This window comes from Notolepis coatsorum (genome assembly GCF_963971535.1).
Source record: "Notolepis coatsorum genome assembly, chromosome: 20".
In the NCBI taxonomy this organism is placed as follows: Eukaryota; Metazoa; Chordata; class Actinopteri; order Aulopiformes; family Paralepididae; genus Notolepis; species Notolepis coatsorum.
Window position 1 is genome coordinate 47,610,381 of NC_140184.1, and position 25,355 is coordinate 47,635,735.

The 25,355-nt window shown below is 44.2% G+C and overlaps 1 protein-coding gene across 1 annotated transcript in view; it reads left to right on the plus strand.

Annotated features, from left to right (window-relative positions):
• The window catches only part of loxl1 (lysyl oxidase-like 1), a 79,389-nt gene that overhangs the window by 17,856 nt on the left and 36,178 nt on the right, over positions 1-25,355 (plus strand). The window contains exons 2-3 of the mRNA XM_084337749.1: positions 17,739-17,847; positions 21,400-21,537. Coding sequence (XP_084193875.1) covers positions 17,739-17,847; positions 21,400-21,537 — 247 coding nt within the window. The remainder of the gene's footprint in view (positions 1-17,738; positions 17,848-21,399; positions 21,538-25,355) is intronic.

Genomic DNA, 25,355 nt, shown 5'->3' on the forward strand with positions numbered 1-25,355 from the left:
AGTTAAAGGGGGCATATTATAATAATAACTTTGTGCAGCTACAGTTAATACATTTTCAAAAGTAATTTTGCAGGCAGTTTCATATTATCTCCACAACTAGACTTGATTGGCACTCCTCCCTAAACAGCTGTTTAGATCCTTCCACTAATGTTGCAGACTGCTATGTGGAGCAGTTAGATCAAGTTCCTACTGTACATTTTCAATAGAGAGCAACCTGGGGAAACTCAGCCAAAACGTTTTTAGAATGTCCAACAACAGCAATCCAGATTTCTACCTTGTTTCCTTACCAACGTGAGTGACAACAGCTATGTAAATCAAATTGAAGAGAGGTTGATAATAGCTGTTCAATGTCTCCCAGTGCTCTAGAACTTTGTATTTGAAAAACAACAGAAAAGCTTCCTTGGTCAAAACATTGTAGCTCAGCAAGACTGCTATACAATCAGAGCCTCTTGCACTGCCCACAACATATCACTGTGACAACGGCAGAGGTACGTGCGGTTCTGAGGAGAACAGACCCACGGAAGGCAGCCGGGCCAGACAATATCCCCGGCCGTGTCCTCAGGGTCTGTTCATCAGAGCTGGCTGACGTACTTGCTGACATTTACAACATGTCACTAGCACAAGCTGTTGTGCCAACCTGCTTCAAGACCACCACCATCGTGCCCCTGCCAAAGAAAAACACTAACCTGTCTGAATGACTATCGTCCCATTGCACTCACCCCAATAGTGATAAAATGTTTCGAGAGGATAGTCATGTCACACATCAAGGAAACCATCCCAGACACACTGGATCCCCTGCAGTTTGCCTACCGTCAGAAACGGTCCACTGAGGATGCAGTCAACACCGTCATCCACACCACCCTCACCCACTTAGAGGGCAAGGACACATATGCCAGACTATTATTCATCGACTATAGCTCTGCATTTAACACGGTCATCCCACACAAACTCTCTGCTAAACTCCTCACTGTGGGTCTGACACCGGCTCTCTGTAACTGGGTGCTGAACTTTCTTACAAATAGGCCCCAGCCAGTCAGAGTCGGCAACCGGACATCAGGCACAAAGGTTCTAAGCACAGGGACCTCCCAGGGCTGCGTGCTGAGCCCCCTACTGTACAGCCTCTTCACACACGACTGTGTGGCCTCCCAGAACAACACCAGTATCATCAAATTCGCAGATGATACTACAGTCATCGGACTGAGGAGGCGTACAGAAGGGAGGTGGCGGAACTGGTGGCCTGGTGTCAGGACAATAATCTCTCCTTGAACACAGACAAGACCAAGGAGATGATTATTGACCCACAGAGGAGGAGTGTACAGTACACACCTCTGTACATAGGTGAGACAGAGGTGTATAGGGTGAAAACCTTTAAATTCCTCGGTACCCACATCAGCGAGGACCTCACCTGGGCTCACAACACCCAACAGATAATAAAAAAATCCCACCAACGACTGTACTTCCTAAGAAGGCTGAGAAAATTTGGCACGCCACCCAATTCCAAATTAGAAGTACGGTTGAGAGTGTCCTTACCAGCTCAATCACGGTCTGGTATGGAAACTGCACTGCTAAGGAAAGGAAGGCACTCCAGCGAGTGATTAAAACTGCTCAGTACATCTCTGGAGCAGCCTTCCCCTCACTACAGGACATTTACTCTACCAGGGCCACCAGGAGAGCACATAACATAATTAAGGAAACTACACACCCCCAGCACAGACTCTTCTACCTCCTGCCATCAGGCAGGCGATACAGGAGTCTGAAAGCCAGAACTACAAGACTGACAAACAGTTTCTACCCACAGGCCATCAGGCTTGTGAATGCCAGCTCCTTCACCTATCCCCCCCCCCCCCCCCCCCCACACACCTTCTTGGCAGACACTCTTACCTGACTGCTGCTGTGAACACTGTCACCCTTCCCCCGAACTATGAATCACTAAAGACACGTTTTAACCTCTTCCACCCGACGGGACCGGTACCGGTCCCAAAATGACATCACGTCATAAATCAATCTCTCCAGAAAAGTATCGTTTTTTTTTTGTCAAACGTATTCAAGTATAAACATCATAACCATGTCACAACAGCAGTTATAATGTATATTATCATCAATATGTTAGTTTACCAATAGGTTAAAGTGTTATTAGATAGATTTTCGTTTTGGTCTAGTTTAGTTTGCGAAAGTCGCCATTTTGGAACATTTGAATGTCGGGAATTGTAGTTTTTTTTGTAGAGGACAACGACAGCTTTCGATGAGTGTTGGAATTTTTCAGAACAACACTTCCCAACGGCCTCTATGGGGTTTCAAGCTAATTACTTCTGTATGAATTATTTTAATATCTCTTATTATTCGGGATAATAAACCACACAACTTAACGTTATTGACATATATTGAAACGCAGTTAGTTTCTCTTCCCTATTTTTTGCATGTAGCAACAATTAGATTTGAAATTAGTTTCAAAATGGTGCCACCCTTATAAAAATAAAAAAGCTACTGTATATAGTAGATTTCATTATCTGTTCTTATGCACGCCTGGTGATACTAAATCCAAATTGAACTTGGGCATTTGAAAGATAATATATGTATATATATATAAATGTGCGAATTGGCTATAATAAGGTAATTTATAACCCTGCTATTCTATATTCTATAATAATATAATAATATTTCAATATTGGTCCGGATGGGAGAATTCAGTACTGTATCTACAGAACCTTCTGTTTAATCATCTTCCCTTTCAAGATTCAAGATTCAATAGTTTTATTTCAAACCACAGTGTTAGTTTGGCTACATTTACCATTGTCCGGCAAAACAACATTTGAAAAATAAATGAAATGGGAAAAGAGGAACCCCCCCCCCCCATTTCTTTTTAAATAAAACAACAGCCAGAAACTATACACTGTTTGAAAAGGAGATGGAAGAAGCAAAGCTTATCTGTTTCCATCCCCCATCAATAACTAATTGCAATATTATATATACTTCAGCAAGTACAATATGACACAATTTCCAATACATATGATACAATACAATTTGCAAATACCTCAACTACATACAACACAATCACACATGCACACACACACACACACACACACACACACACACACACACACACACACACACACACACACACACACACACACACACACACACACACACACACACACACACACACACACTAGACTATACTCTCATGTCACCCTTCAAATCATTCTCATACAATAAGTTGGACTTCCTCCCTGGTATAATTTGTGAACACCATCTTTTTGAACTTCCTCTTTAATATACTTGACTTGATAGATTGACTGGATTTTATCTCCTCCTCCAGATTATTCCACAAGGTAACTCCACACAGAGAAATACACACAGCCTTCCTGGTTGTTCTTGAAGATTGCTGTTCCAGTTTTAGTTTCCCTCTAAGGTTATATATTTGACGTCCAGCTCTCTCACAGAACAATTTCTGTATCTTGTCAGGAAGGCTGTGATGTATGATGTATGTACATGAACTGGGCGGTTTTGTAATCCACCAGGTCCTTTAATTTCAGGACTGAAACTTTTAAAAACAAAGAATTTGTATGTGCTTTATAGCTCTCATTGGTTACAATCCTGATTGCTCTTTTTTGGAGCATAACCAAAGGAAGTAGGTTGGTTGCATAGGTATTTGCCCACACCTCAACACAATAATTCAGATATGGAAGGACCAAAGCATTATATAAGATAAAAGAAGATTGTTGGTTCAGCCAATACCTTGACCTCCACATAATACCCACACTCTTTGAAATGGCTTATGTGAGGCTTCCAACAAATTTTTTCATTTATGATCACTCCTAAAAAAGTGGTTTGCTGAACTCTTTCAATAACGGTATCATCTATCGTAACTTGGATCGGTGTGTCATAATTACGATTTCCAAAAATCATTAGTTTTGTTTTGTTCAAGTTTAGAGACAATCTGTTTTTGTCAAACCACTTTTTTTATTTGACCAATTCAGTCATGGTTTCATTCAAAATCTGTTGTAAACTCTCACCAGAGCAAATCATATTTGTATCATTTGCAAAAAGCACAAATTTCATTGTTTCAGATACTTTACAGATATCGTTAATGTACAAAAGAAACAAAACTGGACCCAGAATTGAACCTTGTGGTAAGCCACACCTAATATTCTTGTTTGTTGAGATGGCACTGCCCATTTGAACAAACTGATTCCTATTACTCAAGTCACTTTTAATCCATTCCAATGCTATACCCCTAATGCCATATCTTTCCATCTTTTTAATTAAAATACTATGGTCAATCGTATCGAAAGCTTTTTGAAGGTAATATAAATTCCCAGTACATGGTGTTTTTTGTCAATTGAAGTTGTTATTTCCTCTATTAGCTCAATGAGGGCCATGGTAGTGCATCTATTCCTCCTGAAGCCATATTGGCTGTCAATCAGCAATATGTGTTTCTCAATGAACTCTTCAAGTCTTTTTACATCTTCATCTTCTCCAGAATCTTAGAAAATTGGGAAAGCAGAGAAACCGGCCTATAATTTGTAAACTGGTGTTTGTCCCCTGTTTTAAATATCGGTAATACTTTTGCAGTTTTCATCATACGAGGAAATATTCCCGATTGTAAAGACAAATTACAGATATGTGTGAATGGTTCTACAAATCCTTCCGCTACATTCTTAATCACGGTCATGTCAATGTCATTCCAATCCGTTGATGTTTTATTTTTACAGTTCTTGAGTATGGCCATGATTGCATTTCCATCTGTTGGAGTAAGAAACATGGAGCTTTGATTTCTATGGATTGAGTCTTCTACACCCACATTTAGAGTCGGACTGCTTTCTGTGATTGTTTCAGCTAGACTAGGTCCAACCCCTACAAAGAACTTGTTAAAGCCATCTGCCACTTCCTCCATATTACTACTTTTCCTGCCGTCCTCAATGAAGTAATTTGGATACAGTCCACCTTTGGCCCTTTTCTTATTATGTCATTAAGCACTTTCCAAATACCCTTGCTATCATGTTTATTCCTTTCTAGTAAGTTGGCATAAAAAACCTTTTTACAATTCCTCATAATATTGGTTAGTTTGTTTTTATATAGTTTATATTTCAATTCAGACTCTTCCGTCCTATTTGTAATAAATTGCTTATACAAAAGGTTTTTCTTTTTACTGGCGTTCATCAGTCCCTTGGTTAACCAGGGTTTTGTACAGTTATTTTTTACTTTATTCATTTCCTTAGATTTTTTTTTACTCATGATCTCAAGAAGGTACTGAACGAGATCAGCAGCAGTTTTTCATGTCTGGTCATTATTAGCATGGTGTTATTCACTGTCAAAGATGCAAAGAAAAATCATAATTCATATTCTCCTTTGTTTCATCACAATTTAAGCAAGCCTAGTAATAGACACAATATTTCTGACACTGGGAATACATTCACTGTCCCTAGATACCAAGAATATGCAAATAGCCTTGTAGAAGTAGAGCAATATTCCATTTACTTATGTATGTATTTTAGGCGGATTTTCAGAAAATAGGGCTCCGGGCTTAAGAGGTTAACTGCTGCTGTGACCCACTGTCACCTCCATTTATATGTAAATACTGATCGGAACGTGCAATGTTGCTCACTGTGCCTTGTCTATATTATAATTATCTATTTTTACCATATTTTTCTATCACTTGTATTTAAATATGTTTAAGTTAAGTATTGTGTGATTTTGTGTGAAGGGCGGACTAGCAAAGTAAGATTTTCATTGTATGGCAAACTGTCTGTTTAACTGTGCACATGACAATAAACAATCTTGAATCTTGAATCTTGAATATCGGAATAGAAAAACCCATCCACCAAGTTGCTCGCTGGCTGGTGTGGTCGATCGGTCTTTTCCAGCTCGTAAAGTTGCTCGTAAAGAATGGGTCTCCCAATCAGGGTTCAGTATTGTGACTGTTGAATGGGCAACTGTATTAACAATGTGAGACAAAGTTATTGGGTCTCATTCCCGAACATTTTTCAAAGAGTTATTCTGGAAGACTTATCTTGGAACCACTGAGACAGAATCAATGACAAGTTCACTCTGAGTCCTGAACGTGCTGGTAATATGTCTTAAGTGGCTGAAACGGTCGCACAAAACTGTAGATCTAGCAGTACTGTCTATCTGTGTCGTGTCACATAGTAATGTCTAAAGACAATATAGAATATAAGCTGGAGCGGGCTGTATGTGAAAACCAGCCCCTCCAGTAGTGCATTAAGCAAGGTCCCAGGCAAGTAAAGAAAATAAACACAAGGCGTTGTTCCAAATAGTAAATGATATTTATTATAGCGGGGATTTAAACCCACTGTTCCCAAAGGGGAAATAATATTTATTATCGTGGGGATTGAAACCCACAGCACAAACACAAAGGGCAAAAGGTAATTGGAGAACAAACAGGCAATATATAAATACGACCAAACAACACTAAGCAAAATATAAAGTAAACACTGGGCACCACCCAGCCATAGAGCACTACAGTATAAGAGAATACTAATAAGATATATATATAATACAATATGATATAATATAATATACAGTATTCTACTTAGCACCAGAGCAACACAAATAGATATATATATACTCACTTCCAGGCAGGAAGGCAAATGGCTCTAAGGCCCACAACAATAGTATATATATCCTGCTACTGGAGTCCACACACAGTGGCAAACAAAGCAATGGCAACCTCCCAATCCTCTGATCACTGGCAACTGACAGAGAATGAGGCGCCCCGATGTGTGCCACCTCCCAATCTCTTAACCACCCATCTCCACTGCCTGTCTTGAAGATGCACCAATCAGGGGCAACCAATCCAATCAGGGAGATGAGTGGCATCTGCGGAAACAGAAACAGCGATTAGGAGATGACACAACACCACACATAGAAAACACAAATAATATATTACCCTGATGTTACATGGTGTTAAAATATATGGCAATAATGATAATGAACAACCCACGTACGTGACACCTCCCCCCATAGAAGCGAACCCACCGGGTGAACAAAACATTATTTCCTATACAACCAACATCAGAGCAGTACCCCCAGACCTACCCTCTGGATAAGGCATCGGCCACAACATTGTCCACCCCCTTTTTGTGACGGATGACAATGTTGTAGCCCTGCACCAACAGGGCCCAACGCATCAACCGCTGGTTGTGGTTATACATATGAGCCAAGAACACCAGGGGATTCCACCGGAATAGCGCTGGAACCCACGTACACCTCGAAGTGCTGGAGAGCGAGGAGCATCGCCAGCGTCTCCTTCTCGATGGTCGAGTAGTTCAACTGATGCAGCTTGAACTTCACCGAGAAGTAGCAAACTGGATGATGCACATCGCCCTCTCCCGCCTGCAACAGCACAGCTCCAGCCCCAGCAGCACTCGCGTCGACCTCCAGCTGAAAGGGCAACGCAAAGTCAGGGGCTGCCAGAACAGGAGCACTGCATAGGAGAGACTTAGCAGCCTCGAAGGCGCACTGACACTCCTCGGACCACACAAAAGGTACAATAGGACTACATAAAGAAGTGAGGGGAGCCACCACCACAGAAAAATTCCTACAAAAACACCGGTAATACCCTGCCATCCCCAGGAAACGCTGTAGCTCGCGTCTCGTGGAAGGAGCCGGATACGCCAGGATCGCTGTCACCTTAGCGTCCACCGGGCGGACCTGTCCGTGACCCACCTGCTTCCCCAAGTACGTCACCGTGGCTTTCCCAAACTCACACTTGGCGAGGTTCAGAGTTAACGAAGCCTCCGCCAAGCGTGCAAAAACCACCCGTAATTTGTCAATGTGCTCCCCCCAAGTGTCCGAGTACACCACCACATCGTCCAAATAGACGTTACACTTAGACACACCCCCCAACACCATGTGCATCAAACGTTGGAACGTGGCCGGTGCGTTCCTCATTCCGAAGGCCATGACGGTGTACTGCAAAAAACAGTCTGGTGTAACAAACGCCGAAATATCAGATGCTCGCTCTGTCAGGGGAACCTGCCAGTACCCCTTCAAGAGATCGAGTTTCGTAATAAATACAGCGGGACCAATACTGTCAATGCAGTCATCCATTCTGGGCAACGGGAACGAGTCAGGCACGTCACCGCGTTCACCTTCCTGTAATCAGTGCAGAACCGGGGAGACCCATCAGCCTTAGGAGCTAAAAGGCAAGGAGAGCTCCAGGGACTACGGCTATCCTTAGCCATCCCATGTTCCATCAGATACTCAGCCTCCTTCCTCATCACCTCCCTCTTCGCCACCGGACACCGATACGCGTGTTGTTTAATGGGGGTCGCACCACCCACATCAATATCGTGCTCCAGGACGGTCGTTCTGGAAGGCACATCAGACAACAACACAGGATAGGACAACAACAGTTGACGTACATCATCACTCTGTGACTCGGGCAGATACAACAGATGGGCAGTGACCCCACTCAAACGCCCCGTCTGCTGACCCTCGGACAACGCCTTCAAATCGTCGTCCGGCAGGGGATTAACACATGTCAACAAAACAGCTGGAACAGCTCCTGGGCTGCCAGACTGCACCTCCTGCTCACTCTCATCAGCACGGGTGAGATACTTCTTCAACATGTTAATATGACACAACCGTGTCTTCCTGCGCCTCTCGGGCGTACATATAACATAATTGGTGTCTGATACTTTCCTCTCCACCTTATAGGGCCCTGCAAACCGGGCAGAGAGAGCTGACCCAGGCATGGGCAGCAAAACCAGCACTTCATCGCCAGCCTCGAACTGCCGCCCCACCGCCTTCTTGTCAAACCTCACCTTCATCTCCCCCTGGGCAGAGGCGAGGGCCTCCCTAGCCAACGAGGACGCACAGCGGAGACGCTCCTTGCACCGGGAGACAAAATCAAACACAGTCGATTTAGGAGAAGAACCAGACAACATCTTCTCTTTGAGCAGTTTCAATGGACCACGCACACTGTGACCAAACACTAACTCTGCTGGGCTAAACCCAAGTGACTCCTGTTTAGCATCCCGAATAGCAAACAGTACAAATGGCACACCCTTGTCCCAACCACAACCCGTATCAACACAGAACTTTTTTAGCATCGCCTTCAGCGTCTGGTGCCAGCGCTCTAGCGCCCCCTGTGATTCAGGATGGTACACGCTAGACACCGTGTGACTGATACCCAAAGCCTGTAATGATTGATTAAAGGTCTTAGACATGAAATTCGAGCCTTGATCACTTTGCACGGTTTTTGGTAAACCGTAAGTTGCAAAAAACTTGTTTAATGCCTTGGTAATTGCTGGGGCAGTAATCTTCCTCAGAGGTATCGCCTCTGGGAAACGGGTGGCAAGACACATAATAGTCAACATGTATTGGTGACCTGCCTTTGTCTTAGGCAGGGGGCCAACACAGTCAATGATCACATGTTCAAAAGGTTCCCCTATCGCTGGAATGGGGTGCAGGCGAGCTAAAGGAACCCCCTGATTTGGTTTTCCCACAATTTGACATGTACTACAAGTACTAAAATTTTTTACCACATCGGCCTTCAGACCGGGCCAAAAGAAATTTTGCAGTATTCTGTCATAAGTCTTTGAAATACCCAAATGCCCAGACCAAATATGTTCATGAGCTAACATAAAAACGTGACGTCTACACTCCACTGGTAATACAACCTGGTGCACTACATTCCAGGCATCCCCACACTCTAAGCCTGTCACACCTGGCCTAGCTACCCAAGTTCGCATCAACACCCCTTCCTCTATTAAGAAGGTGTGTTTCCTACTATCAGTAGTGCTGGCTACTGCCGCAAAACAACTTGTTAGGGAGGAATAATTTTTCTGAGCGTCAATCAACGCTTGACGCGTTAGAGGCAACGGCATGTCGGAAAACTGGGGATTTACCAGTTTCCCCTGAACGCTACTCACACCCCTTTTCATCTCGTCACTAGACGGCCACCTGTCCTCAGCGAGAGCGTCGCCACAGATGGAGTCACGCAGCGTCACCACCTGCTCTCGTCTTTCCTGAGCCCTAGTCACAGCACAGATAGGAAAAACATTTGGGTGACTTTTAATCAGCGCATCGCACAGAAACTCAGACACTGGGGCGTCCACCATCTCTAGAAATGGAATTACCTTCCCCCCAGCTATATCATTCCCCATGATAAAATCAATTCCGGCTACCGGAAAAGATGAACGAACCGCCACGGAAAAACAACCTGTGACTAGTTCTGATCTCACATGTATCATATGCAACGGAGCGGGTGTGAAGCCCATTTCTATCCCGCGCACAATAGCACTTGAGTTACAAGACGACTCCTCATTTAACGGCAATACATCCGCCAGAATAAAGGACTGCGAACCACCTGTATCACGAAGAATCCTCACCTCGCGTTGGTCACAGACTTTACCCGACAGTGACACAAAACCAGAAAATATAAAAGGTTCAAAACAACTGTCTGGTTTCTCCTGCTCTGGGCGTGAGACAGTGCTAATCAACCCCACCCCTTTTGGTTTCTGAGCTGGCTTTTTAGTATCCTGCCGATCGCGATCGCGTAATGCATGACAGTCCGCCATCAAATGACCTGGCCTCTTACAATAATGACATTGTCTCCTGTCAGACGGAGGTGAGCGTGGCCGATACGCTCGCTCGCCATTTCCCCGAAATGGTAATTCCCGAGAGGGAAACGCACCGCCTTTAACATACACAGTATCGTTACGCACAGAAGCATGTTTGTGCGTCAACGCCAATTCATCCGCCAAAACAGCAGCGTCTTGGAGAGTAGACACTTTCTGTTCATTCAGATACAGCTCGGTTCGTTCGGGCATACAGAGTTTAAATTGTTCCATGAGTACTAACTCGCTCATGGCTGCAAGATCCTGCACCTTACTCGCCGCGCACCATCGTTCAAAAAGATTCCTCTGTTCACGGGAGAAATCAGTATTTGTCTGAGAAGGGGATTTTCTGAGCGAGCGAAAACGCTGTCTATATGCTTCGGGAACCAACTCATACACACGTAAAACAGCATTCTTCACCCGCTCATAATTTTGACTGTCAGCCATAGTTAATGACGCTACCGCTGCACTGGCTTTGCCAGTGAGCCTGGTCTGAAGTAAAATCACCCACATATCCTCCGGCCAATGCAGAGCCTGTGCAATCCGCTCAAAAGCAGAAAAATAAGCCTCTACCTCTGACTCTCGGAACATGGGCACCAGATTAACGTGCTGGCCGATATTAAAGTGAGCCGGGGAAAACCCAGCTGGAGAGGAGGTAGCACTACCAGCTCCAGCCTCCAACCTCATCCTCTCTATGGTCAGTTGAAGTTCCCTGTCCTTCGCCTCCTTCTCCTGCAGCCTGTCTCTCTCCTCCATCTCCTTTCTCTCCAGCCTGTCCCTCTCCTCCACTCTCTCCTCTCTATCTCGTACAGCCGCTTTGTCCTCTCTGTCTCGTACAGCTGCTCTCTCTTCCCTGTCTCGCTCCTCCCTGCGCAACATCGCTCTCTCCTCCATCTGGAGACGGGCAAAACGCAGGCTAGAGCGCGTATGGCCAGAAGACGTGGATTCTTTATCTGAATCGCCCGCGCCCTCACTTTCAGCTCCGTGAGTACTACCATTCTTCCTAATAGCACCACCCTCCGGGTTAAGATCACGCAAGGGAGATTTATCGCCAGTGTTTTTAACCTCCTGGTCCACTAACAGTGAGTCACTATGACTTACCACTCCCCGAGCCGTGCTGAACACCTGTTGCTCCACCAACCCAGTTATTACAGCCGCCTTCATATCAGCCTTGGACTGGGAACTTTGCACAGTAATATTATAATATTTAGCAACAAGGCATAATTCCGCCTTAGTGCAACCGTCCAAATGATCCTCTGACGGATCCACTACAAAGACCTCCAAAACAAACGCAGACGCAGCCATAATATGTCCTTATGCGTGACTATGATACACAAAAAAATATATATATAACGTCCTCACTTAGCCAACCATGACCGTGCGCAATAATAATAGACACATTCTGCATTTATACCTCTTAACCAAAACAATCCAACTGACCACATCTACTACAAATGAAAACAATAACAAATGTTCCTAACCACTCAACTAGGGTCACCTGTGTCACTCTAGCCTATCCCAGCTAAACTACTCCCCTAACGGGATGAGGGCTACACATATCTTCAGTTGCTTACCGATTTCATTGCGCGCTCCACCGGAATCACGACTCGTGCCCCCCACCCCCTAGCCAGGCAGGCGACCCCCCTGTTACCTATGTGGTAGAAAAAAGAGATCTGGTTAAGAGCATACACAAATGGTTAATTATTATACAAAAACACGGCATGGATACATAAATACCAAAAAACAACAACGCCACTTTACCTGACACCATCAGCCCCTATGTCAAACGTACACAGCAGACCGGCTTTGAGCCCCCCATGTCACAAGGACATGAAAGACCGGAAATGAGCCCCCATGTCACATAGTAATGTCTAAAGACAATATAGAATATAAGCTGGAGCGGGCTGTATGTGAAAACCAGCCCCTCCAGTAGTGCATTAAGCAAGGTCCCAGGCAGGTAAAGAAAATAAACACAAGGCGTTGTTCCAAATAGTAAATGATATTTATTATAGCAGGGATTTAAACCCACTGTTCCAAAAGGGGAAATAATATTTATTATCGTGGGGATTGAAACCCACAGCACAAACACAAAGGGCAAAAGGTAATTGGAGAACAAACAGGCAATATATAAATACGACCAAACAACACTAAGCAAAATATAAAGTAAACACTGGGAACCACCCAGCCATAGAGCACTACAGTATAAGAGAATACTAATAAGATATATATATAATACAATATGATATAATATAATATACAGTATTCTACTTAGCACCAGAGCAACACAAATAGATATATATATATACTCACTTCCAGGCAGGAAGGCAAATGGCTCTAAGGCCCACAACAATAGTATATATATCCTGCTACTGGAGTCCACACACAGTGGCAAACAAAGCAATGGCAACCTCCCAATCCTCTGCTCACTGGCAACTGACAGAGAATGAGGCGCCCCGATGTGTGCCACCTCCCAATCTCTTAACCACCCATCTCCACTGCCTGTCTTGAAGATGCACCAATCAGGGGCAACCAATCCAATCAGGGAGATGAGTGGCATCTGCGGAAACAGAAACAGCGATTAGGAGATGACACAACACCACACATAGAAAACACAAATAATATATTACCCTGATGTTACATGGTGTTAAAATATATGGCAATAATGATAATGAACAACCCACGTACGTGACAGTCGTGTATGTCATATATGTTATGATGAATTGAAAATGGGGGACCCTGATGTAAACAAGATGAAAGTCTTTCTCTGGTCTTCATCCCCTTAACAATTGTATGTAATTGAGCTGTACTGTACTGTACCCATTCTGCAATCTGAAAATAAAGTTTTCAATCAATCAAACAAAGGTCTGTCCCATTGTATACCAATCAATGGGATACATTGCATGTTGACCTGCATTCTTTCAAATGTATATAATTAATCATTAAAACAGATGTGTAACAAATAAGAAATACAAATTCCACAGAAGGCATTAACCCTTTCCCCGCCAATAACGTCGTACAACGGGTTTCAAGTTCATGCGAATTCTGCCAATAATGGCGTACGACGTGATTCTGATCATAATTTCATATTTTCGCCATGGTATTCATATTTCACTCACGGAGCCTTGTCGGATGCTGTGTGAGCCAGCACAACTCTGCAACGCTTCAATACTGCCACCTGGTGGCTGATCGGCGAGTTGCAACCGGAAGTGGATCTCTTGTAATCCCGGTGCGTCTCCCTATTCCGTCCGGCCACTCGTTTATCGTCGCAGGACTCAATACACACACCGTGGATATGGATCTTTGCCATAACTCAATAATCTACATGATTTTGGCGTGTATTAGTAATATACAAACCGGAAATGGATCGCCTCGATCCCCACCACATAACTGGGATCTGTTTGCTCCACTCTCATCGCCCAATGGTACGAGGAGACTGACGTGAGTTTCAGCGTTTTTGTTTATCATTTTCGATACAAACTGCTCTGATCAATATATCACCCATACTACATGAAGCATCTAACGACTATCACGGAATTATAAACGCCCCCCCCCCCTCCGTTCACCCGCACATGATAAGTCATAACGTTAAGGACCATGTACAGTTGACATTTTTTATATAGCGTCGATCGGTATCAAACTGCATTTGATGATCTAATATATGCATTTGTGCCTATATCTCACGTTCTGGGAAATACTGCAGAAAACGATAAAAACATATTTATACTCTAGACCAGACCTGGACATTGTACGGCCCGCGGGCCGGATATGGCCCGCGGGATGATTCTGACCGGCCCGCGAAAGATTACATGATAATAATTTTTTTTTAAAAGAAATTAAAAAAAATAAACTTTTTTTTTTTTTTTTTTTTTTTACTTTTTTCTTTTCATGTCAACGTTCACACGAACAATATACGCTTAGGAGACATGCTCAGAAGATGTTGGTTCTCTTTGGATCCACCTACATATGTGAACAGACATTCTCAGTCATGACGTTTACCAAGTCCAGGTACAGGGCCCCCCCCGTTCCCCGTACCTGGCTAACTGAGTTAGCCGGATAATCTCCAGCATAGCCTGACTTAAGCCGGACCTTTCTGTTCCCCGACGCTCGATTGTCTAAATCACCATGACAATACACGCTGCATGTGGTTATTTTAATAACGGCGCATTGCAAATGTGAATCCCGCGGGGATATTTTTAATGAATGAAACCTATCGGCCGTTTGGCTCTGATTAGTTTCATATATTCTCCGCTGTAGATTTGCTTAACGAAGCGCCCGGATTGTGTTTCATTCAAGCATACAATTGAAGTGTCTATGCGTGGATTGTGGTTTTTGTGTGATATTGTAACTGGGATTAAAATGTCTGATGAGATGCGCTGTTTGACGGATTTGAGAAATTGAATGAGCCGTTGACGTCACATTAATGCATTTGAGAATAAAGAGATAAAACTTTATTCAAAAGAAAAATATTCGAAACACGGGTTTCTTGTCCATTGATGGATACACAATGAATATATCCCGTCTGGCACAGTGGTCCCACGGCTAGTGCTTAATCCTGTCAACCGGGCGACCCGAGTTCGAAACCCCGCGTTTCTAATATAATTTTTTTGGAATATAATATTAATGATTATACGCAAAAGTAGCCTAGTTTTAAGTTAAAATATTATAAATCTACATGCATTGAGGATGTCATTCTTTATATAGCTCTCAACGTGCACCAAATTTAATTATTCCTACATTGCAAAAAGAAGAAAATGACTAGAAGAAGGGGGATTCGAACGCGGGTCGTCTGCGTGAAAGACAAAAGGACAAACCGTCACACCACAGTGCAGAAAAATAAAACATCCACCATACATCAATCAATGGATAAGAGAGCCGTATCCTTATTCTGAAACAGTTGAACTAATTATTTTCGCTAGCAAGATCTCATTTGATTATCCATTCCATAAACCTACTGCCAGCAGGCAAGTTTAAAGAAATATAATCTGATTGATTGGGGTAATGAGGGACTTAAAATTAGCCCATAGACTATGCATTTAACTTGTCGGCGAGGCTATTGAGCCGTACTGCAATCTGTTAATAAAGTTTTAAATCAATTAATCAATCAATGCCGTTAGAAGATCAGGATTTCTGCTATCGACACTGCTGTCTTTTCAACTGAAGCGGCCGCGCGCAATTATCCAGAGTCTCAAGTCTGGTTCGAGTTAACGAGACTGAATCAGCGTTCGAGGAACAGGAAAATCCCGGCTTCAAACATCGGGTTAACTGAATCTGGATAATGGGACTCTTGATCGACTTAGTTGAACCAGGTACGGGGAATAGGGTCCAGATCCTCTCTCACTGATGAACATCTGGCAGCTGTGCTTCGCATTTCCACCTCAGACATGCAACCTGACTTTGATGGACTTGTTAAAGCTCAACAGAGACTGGATTTATCACACTGAATGAAAAAAAAAGAACTGAAGAACACTAAAATGTGGAAATATAACAAGTGAAATGGGACACTTGATATTTTTTTTCTTTTTTTTGCACAGTTCTGAAAACATTAAATGTTTAATATAGGCATGTAAAGTAAAAAAGGCTACAAAACTGGGACACTTTTCTTTACACAGTTCAGTGACATGTCTTGTTTATTTTTGCTATAAGATGATGTGATGTCTTTAGAAAGCTAAGAAAATCCTTGTTTCAATAGTATATAAAACTCAAAATGCCCTTTGTTATTAATGTTTCACATTTTGTTTATCATTTTGGAAATAAATTCTATTTGAATAAATGATATTTTTGAAAGCTAACCTCACCTTTTAATTGCCAAATAATAACATACACTCTTACCAGGGGTCAAAACAATGCCATTTACTGCTTTTTATATACAAATAAAATGTATATTATGCATAATTGAGTTTGGAATTTTGGCCCGGCCCCCCAACATATTTTCAGTTGCTCATTCGGCCCCCTGGGAAAAATAGTTGCCCACCCCTGCTCTAGACGGTATTTTCATATGAATGTGTGAATGAAAAAGTAAAACGTTCCTACATCCTGAACGATAGATAATCGATGTTGAATGGGCCATAGTAATGTCAATTTAGCAATACAATTAAAAAAGTTATAGCCCTGCAAAGAAGGTGAACATCTCCATAGACTTACAGTGCTGGCAGAGATCAAACAGCGATGGATATAAGCGTGGCAGATAATTGCATAATTGTGTTTGAATATCTGAGTAATTAAAGTAATTATACATTTGTCCAAAATAGCTGGTTCAGATATGGTTAAGCAGCTGCCCTGTGATCAGATGAATCCATATTATTTATTTTTCCGACATCAAATGCGTAATTTCTTTTTGTACAAATATTGTCATATTTATTTTAATTATGATTAAGTAATTAATTCCAAGGAGGCCTGTAGCGTTGACATGGAGGAATCACTATGAGAACACAGTCTGTCAAGTTAATAACATTTTAAATTAGTCAATCAATCATAAGACTGCTCCTCAGCACTCTTAAATCTGCTCTCAGCCACGATCAAATCTGATCTCAGGAAAATTTGGGGACTCCCGCTCCCAGCCCTAATATGTCTTAAATGGGCCGAAATCTGGCTAAGACGAAATGTTTGGTAGTAAATTCGTTCGAGAATGAGACCCATTGATACCAAATGTTGTTATTCAAGGTGTTACGATCTAGGGGTGATCTTTTATGGTGATTTATCTTAAATTCTTTAGTGCTAAAAAATTGCATCAACCTTAATACCTTAATTGCATCAACCTGTAATATAACAGTATGTTTATGTTGTAATGTAACAGTGTGTTTATGTTGTACAATAACAGTATTTTATGTTGTAATGTAACAGTATGTTTATGTTGTAATATAACAGTATGCTCATGTTGTAATATAACAGTATGTTTATGTTGTAATATAACAGTATGTTTATGTTGTTATATAACATCATTTGTATGTTGTAATGTAAAGTTATGTTTATGTTGTAAAATAACAGGATGTTTATGTTGTAAGATAACAGTATGTTTATCTTGTAATATAACAGTATTTTATGTTGTAAAATGACAGTATGTTTATATTGGAAAATAACAGTATGTTTATGTTGTTATATAACAGTATGTTTATGTTTATGTTGTAAAATAACAGTATGTTTATGTTTATGTTGTAGGATTGCCCGACTTGGTTCCTGATCCTAACTATGTTCAGGCCTCCACATACATACAAAGGGCCCACATGTACTCCCTGCGATGTGCTGCAGAGGAGAAATGCTTGTCAAGGTAAGCCTTGTTATAACCAAGCTTATTGTTTTCACTAATTCAACTGAATTATTGGATGATTTATTTTTACTCATTTCCAATGTTATTCACCACTTTCCACTTTGATTTCATGCCTGCGACATGTTCAAGTCAATCAATGATTGAATACATACAAGTTCAAGTTTCAAGTTTCAAGTTTGTTTATTATTTGTCACAACAAAATACAGAATACTTTATGATGAAATGCTTGTTTATGTATGAGCCCCTGATAGTGTGCTACATACAGTAAAAAATTGTTAAAAAAGTAATTAAGAAGTAAAAAGTAAGTAAAAAGTAAGTAAGGGAATGTTCAGTCAATATACATACAATATACAATGCAGAGTAAAATTAGTAACAGTGAGGTACAATGCAGAAATTGGATGAGGTACAAAACTTAGGGTAGGGTGCAAATGAGGTATGAATGTAATAATAATAATAATAATAACTTTATTTGTATAGCACTTTTCATACAGAGGTTGCAGTTCAAAGTGCTTCACAACAGTAAAAAATACAGGCATAAGCGAGCATAAAAATAAAAAATGTAAATACAAAGAGATAGAGAGGTAGCAATGTTAGGCAAATCACAGTTCTTCAACAATATAAATAATAAAATAGAATAGATTAGATAGAGTAAAAAAGTGCGGTTTGATTCAGTTTAAAATAGGCTAAAAATAATAAGATAGAACGGACAGTAAAAAGTGTGATAAGATTGTTCAATAAAGAAAAAAAATATATATAACAACAGAGCAGTGTATCGCTCTTAGTACTTTGAGTTTCCATCGCTCTTAACACTTTGAGTTTCTTTACAAAGTACAGTTCTAAGTTACCTTATAGAACAACAGAGCAGTGTGTCGCTCACAACAACATGTAGTGCAAATCTCTTTAATAATAGATAAATCTAAAGTGTGTTAAAGTGTCTAAAGTAAGGTGAGTGGTAAGGTGAGTGTTTATTTAAAGTGAGTGTGTACATGTGGATGTATGTGCAGTGAGTGTAGATTATCTTGCTGCATTTGTATTTATATAACAAGTGCAGTGCCAATTTGGAATGTGTGCCCATTTGGAATGGAGTGCAGTGGAGACCTGTGGTATGACTGCTTGCAGTGCAGTAGAGACCTGTGGTATGGCTGCTTGCAGTGTAGTGGAGACCTGTGGTATGGCTGCTTGCAGCGTAGTGGAGACCTGTGGTATGGCTGCTTGCAGTGTAGTGGAGCGCTGTGGTATGGCTGCTTGCAGGGTAGTGGAGACCTGTGGTATGGCTGCTTGCAGTGTAGTGGAGACCTGTGGTATGGCTGCTTGCAGTGTAGTGGAGACCTGTGGTATGGCTGATTGCAGTGCAGTGGATACCTGTGGTATGGCTGCTTGCAGTGTAGTGGAGACCTGGCTGCTTGCAGTGTAGTGGGGACCTGTGGTATGGCTGTTTGCAATGTAGTAGAGACCTGTGGTATGGCTGCTTGCAGTAGACCTCTGGTATGACTGCTTGCAGTGTAGTAGAGACCTGTGGTATGGCTGCTTGCAGTGTAGTAGAGACCTCTGGTATGACTGCTTGCAGTGTAGTAGATACCTGTGGTATGGCTGCTTGCAGTGTAGTGGAGACCTGTGGTATGACTGATTGCAGTGGAGACCTGTGCTATGACTACTTGCAGTGTAGTGGAGACCTGTGGTATGGCTACTTGCAGTGTAGTGGAGACCTGGCTGCTTGCAGTGTAGTGGAGACCTGTGGTATGGCTGCTTGCAGTGCTCTCGAGAATTGCTCATCTGATCGACTCACACTTGACACTGCAGTCCCTTCGGTCATCAGCAATACGCCCCACCAAACATAAGGTTTGTTGTTATAATAATAATAATAATAATAATAATAATAATAATAATAATAATAATAATAATAATAATAATAATAATAATAATAATAATAATAATAATAATAATAATAATAATAATAATAACTTTATTTGTATAGCACCTTTTATACAAAAATTGTGTTTTTCATATTACGCTCAACATCCCAACATGCCACCTTGTTTATGGTTTGATTCTATGGCAGTTTTAAAATAAATAAATTTAAAAAAAGAGTAAAATAGTGCAATAGTGTAGTGCAATAACATTGTTAGTAAAATAGAATAGACAGCAATAGTGCAGTGCAATAAAATAGTTCAATAAAATAAAATAGCCCTCATTTACAGTACAATAATCACAGTGTTGATGTAAGTAGTCTAGGTGGCACAACAGAGCAGCATATCACTCTAAACAGAATAGAATAATGCTGAATTACTGTTTAACAGTTTAAAACCGTCTTTACCCACTTTCCTGTTTGATATCCACAGAGTTTAAAACCTTAAATCACACATATCCCCATTAAAAAGAGTAGTCACAAATTAACACATGAAGCAAATGCACATACATTTTGCTTTAGCGATTTACCAATCACAAGGACTATTATCTATTTGTTGAAACCATTGCTTTAGCGATCTATTGATCACGGGTATTGAAACCACTATTTGTTGCCTTAGTGATCTATTGATCACGGGACTTGAAACCACTATTTGTTGCTTTAGAGATCTATTGATCACTTATAGCTTATAGTTATAGCATGACTATCTGGCCAAATGGTACCATATTTAATACTGCACTTCCACTTACTGCTCAGCAATACACCCACCGAGCATTAAGTTGATCGGATGAACTGTTCTTGAGATATGCGAAGAACAGACACACATTATAGCCAAATGGCACCATATTTGAGATTGCACTCTCCTGGGTCCTCAGCAATACACCCACCGAGCGCAAAGTTGATTGGATGAATGGTTCTCAAGATATGTAAACTACAGACATGCACACACACACATGCCGAGATTCCTTACTTTATAGTTCATTGCCATCATAGCCACCTGTATTACACTTGTTGCCCAATGAAATACTAAAACATTTAAACATTTAAAAAGGTTGGGAACCGATCCACAGTGCAATATTAATGAACTGAGATGTGGTCCTTGGGGGAACAGTCTGTGATTGGGTTCCTGTCACTGTGCTGGTGGAGAGCGTCCCCTGAGTCGGGCCCTTTGACTGCCTCCGCAATGCAGACACAGTGTCCCTGTGCTCTCTTCCCATCACAAGCACAGCCATTCCTCAAAGCCCTATCATATCCTCTCATATCCTGTCTCATATCCAGTTCACAGCAATCACGGACAGATGGCCTGTTGTAATTTGCCATATACTCCAGTGTCAATAAGAGCCACAAGATGAATGCCATAGATCCTCGATGGCACTGTGATTGCAGTGAATCTTTCATCAGTTACAGTGTACCCTATACCTGGATGTTTTCCTTCCAGCAGTGTTGAAAATATGTATGAGAAATGACATCTGTAATGTGTAATACATGTGTGATATGTCCCTCCTGGCCAAACGTCAGTCCTGCCAAAAAAACGAAAAGAAATTCCCTTGTTGGTTCACTTGGCAACATATGTAAAGATATTCTTTGTAGCCATCTTTCCCTCACTGTTTGTTGTCTTGTATGTACTGTATGTGCCTGGTTCTCAGCACTGCTTACACTGCAGAGGCCTCCGACTACGATGTGAGGGTCCTGCTGCGCTTCCCGCAGAGGGTGAAGAACCAGGGCACTGCCGACTTCATGCCAAACAGACCACGTCATACCTGGGAGTGGCACAGCTGCCATCAGTAAGTACCCTGCTCAATCGCATCAGTACTAAGCACAGTCACTGTATTTCTGCCTCTGTAAATGGGTTCATGGAACAGATCTTACACATTCAAGTTGTATTCAAGCCTGGAAAAATATGGATTGTCTTTGTGTTCATATACTTTACCCCATACAGACACACACACACACACACAAACACACACACACACACACACACACACACACACACACACACACACACACACACACACACACACACACACACACACACACACACACACACACACACACACACACACACACACACACACACACACACACACACAGGGAGACATGGGTACAAATTTAATACCTCTTTTGTATTTTTGTCACGTCATCTTGTTGTTATGTTGGAATAATGTTGGAATGATCAGACAACACGTTGTTGCAGCTTAACAGTGTTTACTCAACTGAAGGCACATGCAAGATAACGTACATCAGAACATCAACGTCAACGTCACGTTCGGCCATATGCCGTAGTAACGTGAATCTCAACACAATAACACGACACTGTCGCAATAGTCAGAACACTGGTTAGAGTCGCTAAAGTACCAGACGTAACACCCCCCCCCCCCCCTTCACTCAACCTAGGAGTGATACTCAGTCTCAAAGTCATTCAGGTGCGCAGGCCTGTTTCGCGCTCGGAGTGGGCGGGGCCCGGGCAACAGCCAGCGGCGGAGGTCCTGCAGCCTCAGGCTGAGCCGCGGGTGCTGGGGCTGCAACATCATTGAATTGTCTGTCCTGCAGAGCTATAGCCGCGGGCACACCCTGTCCCGGGGCAGAGGGAGCCTGCACCCTGCGCAGTCAGCCAGCATGCCAACGCGTGCCATCAGCCAGCCTGAATGAGGCAGGGCCAAGCTGCTGTCTGACCTGGACCGGGTCTGACCAGAATAACCGGAGCTTGTTGTCCTGGTGGGGTCGCCGAATCCTGACCCAGTCTGAGACGGCGATGGTAGGTGGTCTCGCATCTCGGGTCCTGTCGAAACGGTCCTTCATCCGACGCTGGTGTGTGTCGACTGTGACTTGAAGCGGGTGGGCCGGAGCCAGAGTAGGGCGTAGCCTGTCCAGGGGCAGCTGAAACTCACGCCCTAGCATGAGGGAGGCTGGGGAGACGCCTGTGGTGGCGTGTTGAGTAGCCCTGTAGTGTAAAAGTGTCTGTTGGAGACCTTTGATGAATGTGCACCCTTGTGCCAGGTGGGCCCTGATGCCATTCTTCAGGGATTGGTTCAACCGTTCCACACCCCCGTTTGCAGCCGGGTTGTAGAACGACGTGCGGATATGATGTATGCCCTTACCCCCCAGGTAGGAGGCCAGTTCGTGGGAGATCATTTGGGGGCCATTGTCCGTCGTGATTCTCATGGGCAGGCCCCAGCGTGTGGACAGGGACTCGAGAATCTCAATCAGCACCCCGGCTGTGACCGAGCCCACAGACGCCACCTCAGGCCACTTTGAGTGGAGGTCGTAGACCACAACGAGGAAATGCTGGTGGTGCGGTACCCCATGCAGTTCACCACAGATGTCGAGCTGCAGGTGCTCCCAGGCTTGGGACGGCCAGTCCAACGGCTGCATGGGCGGGGGTGGGGCCGGGGCCCTGGTCTTCCCGCTCAGAAGACAGGGAGTACATTCCTTGACCAGGGTCTCGATTTCCCTGTCGATGCCTGGCCACCACACCAAGTCACGACACCGCTGTTTGAGCCTGACTATGCCCAAGTGGCCCTCGTGCGCCATAGCAAGGACACGCACCCGAAGGACACCCGGGACCACAGTACAGAGCCCACAAGCAACGCAGGAGTCATTCCAGCACGACAACTCGTCCCGGAGTCTGCTATAGGGAAGCAGCTCGTCAGGTGTCCTCGCTGGCCAACCCTGTCTGATGTAGGTTGAGAGCGCAGAGAGGACAGGGTCAGCAGACGAGGCGTCCTGGAGCTCCTGCAGCGACACTGTCTCTTGGAGGGGTGTGTGGAGGAACTGGACCAGGTCATGCTCTGGTCTCGATCGGGAGTCGGGTGGGGCCGTGGGGGGACTGGGGATTGCGCGTGACAGTAGGTCAGCTACCACGTTGTCCCGGCCCGGTGTGAACTTCAAGCCGAAGTTGTACTGCTGCAGGCGGTCAGCCCAACGGTGGAGGCGGAGCGGTTTGTGGCCAGTGCCTGACGTGGCGAGGAGGGTAGTGAGAGCCTGGTGGTCCGTCCTATGCGTGAATGAGCGGCCGTAGAGGTACATATGCCAGCACTCACATGCCCAGATGCAGGCCAGGGCCTCTCGCTCCCCCACTGAGTACCTCTGTTCTGTGGGGCTTAGGGCCCATGAAGCGAAAGCGACCGGCCTCTCCACTCCCCCGTGTAGCTGTGACAGTCCCCAACGGCTGCGGCGGAGGCATCACACGTGACGAGGGTGGTGCTGTCTAGGTCGAAAAACGCCAGGACTGGTGATGAGGTGAGCTGGGACTTGAGGAGGCGCACAGCATTCGAGCAGGCAGGCGTTCAGAGCCAGGGCTCGTCCTGCTTCAACAGCTTCCGCAGTGGTGCCGTTGTGGCGGAGTAATGTGGCAGGAAGCGGAGGTAGTACGCCGTCATGCCCAGGAAAGAGGCCACCTGGGCCGCTGATGTGGGCTCTGGGACACGGTGTATGGCCTCTGTGTTTGACTGGAGCGGGTACATGCCGTCAGCCAAGAGGCGGAACCCAACAAAGTCAATGGTCATGGTGGCGAAGACACACTTCTCGCCGTTGAGTGTGAGGTGGTGCTTCGCCATTGCACTTAAAACGCTATGGAGGCTCGGGTCGTGACTCTCCGCGGTGGCCCCATGCACCACGATGTCATCGAGGTAGATGGCCACCCCGGGGATCCCGGCGAAGACAGAGGCCATGATCTTTTGGAAGCAGCTGGGGACGGAGCTTAAGCCAAAAGCCATGCGTTTGTAACGGAAGACCCCCCTGTGGGTGATGAACGTGGTGAGGTTGCGGCTCTCTGGGTGTAGTGGCACCTGGAGGTACCCCTGATGAAGGTCCAATTTGGAAAACACCTTGGACCCATGGAACTGGGCGGTGAGCTCCTCTGTGGTTGGCAGGGGGTATTTATCAGGGACGATCGCCTTGTTTACCGCTCTCAGGTCCACGCAGAGTCGTAGCCCCCCTGACTTCTTCTTTGCTACCACCAAGTTGGAGATCCAGGGTGACGCGTTCACCTCTTCGATGATGTCGTCGTCCAGCATCTTCTGTAGCTCGGTGGTGATGTTCTCACGGAGAGCCAGGGGGGAACGGCGAAGGGGCTGGATGTCACTTTTTGGTCAAGCAGGGGCTGGTGAGCCAAGACCTGGAGGCAGCCCACGCCGTTGAACAGTGCAGGCCACTGTTGTTGCCAGGAGACAGCGGCGACGGTGTGGATCTCTGAGCCTGTGGTGTCCAGCAGAGAGAAACCGAGGACACTGAAGAGGTCGAGGCCGAGGAGGTTGGTCCCTCGGCGTGCAATGTTGAACTTGAAGGCAGGTAGTGTCTTTTCTCCATACCTCACCGGCAGCTGGAGGGAGCCAACGATGTCGATCTTGGAGTTGGCGTAGCCTCGCAGGGTGGTGGTGGGCGGGCCCAGTGGCTTGTGGGAGAAGAATTGAGAGTACGTCGCCCAATTCAGTAGAGACACTGTGGCTCCAGTGTCAAGGAGGAGGGGCAGTGTGATGTCACCGACCACCAATGAGCATGTTTTGAATGGCACTCATGGATGATAGTGGTCGGTGGCTTGGAAGCGCTAGCTGGGCGGTCACGTGACTGGGAGGCTAACAGTATATTGTCCCCGCTGTCGTCT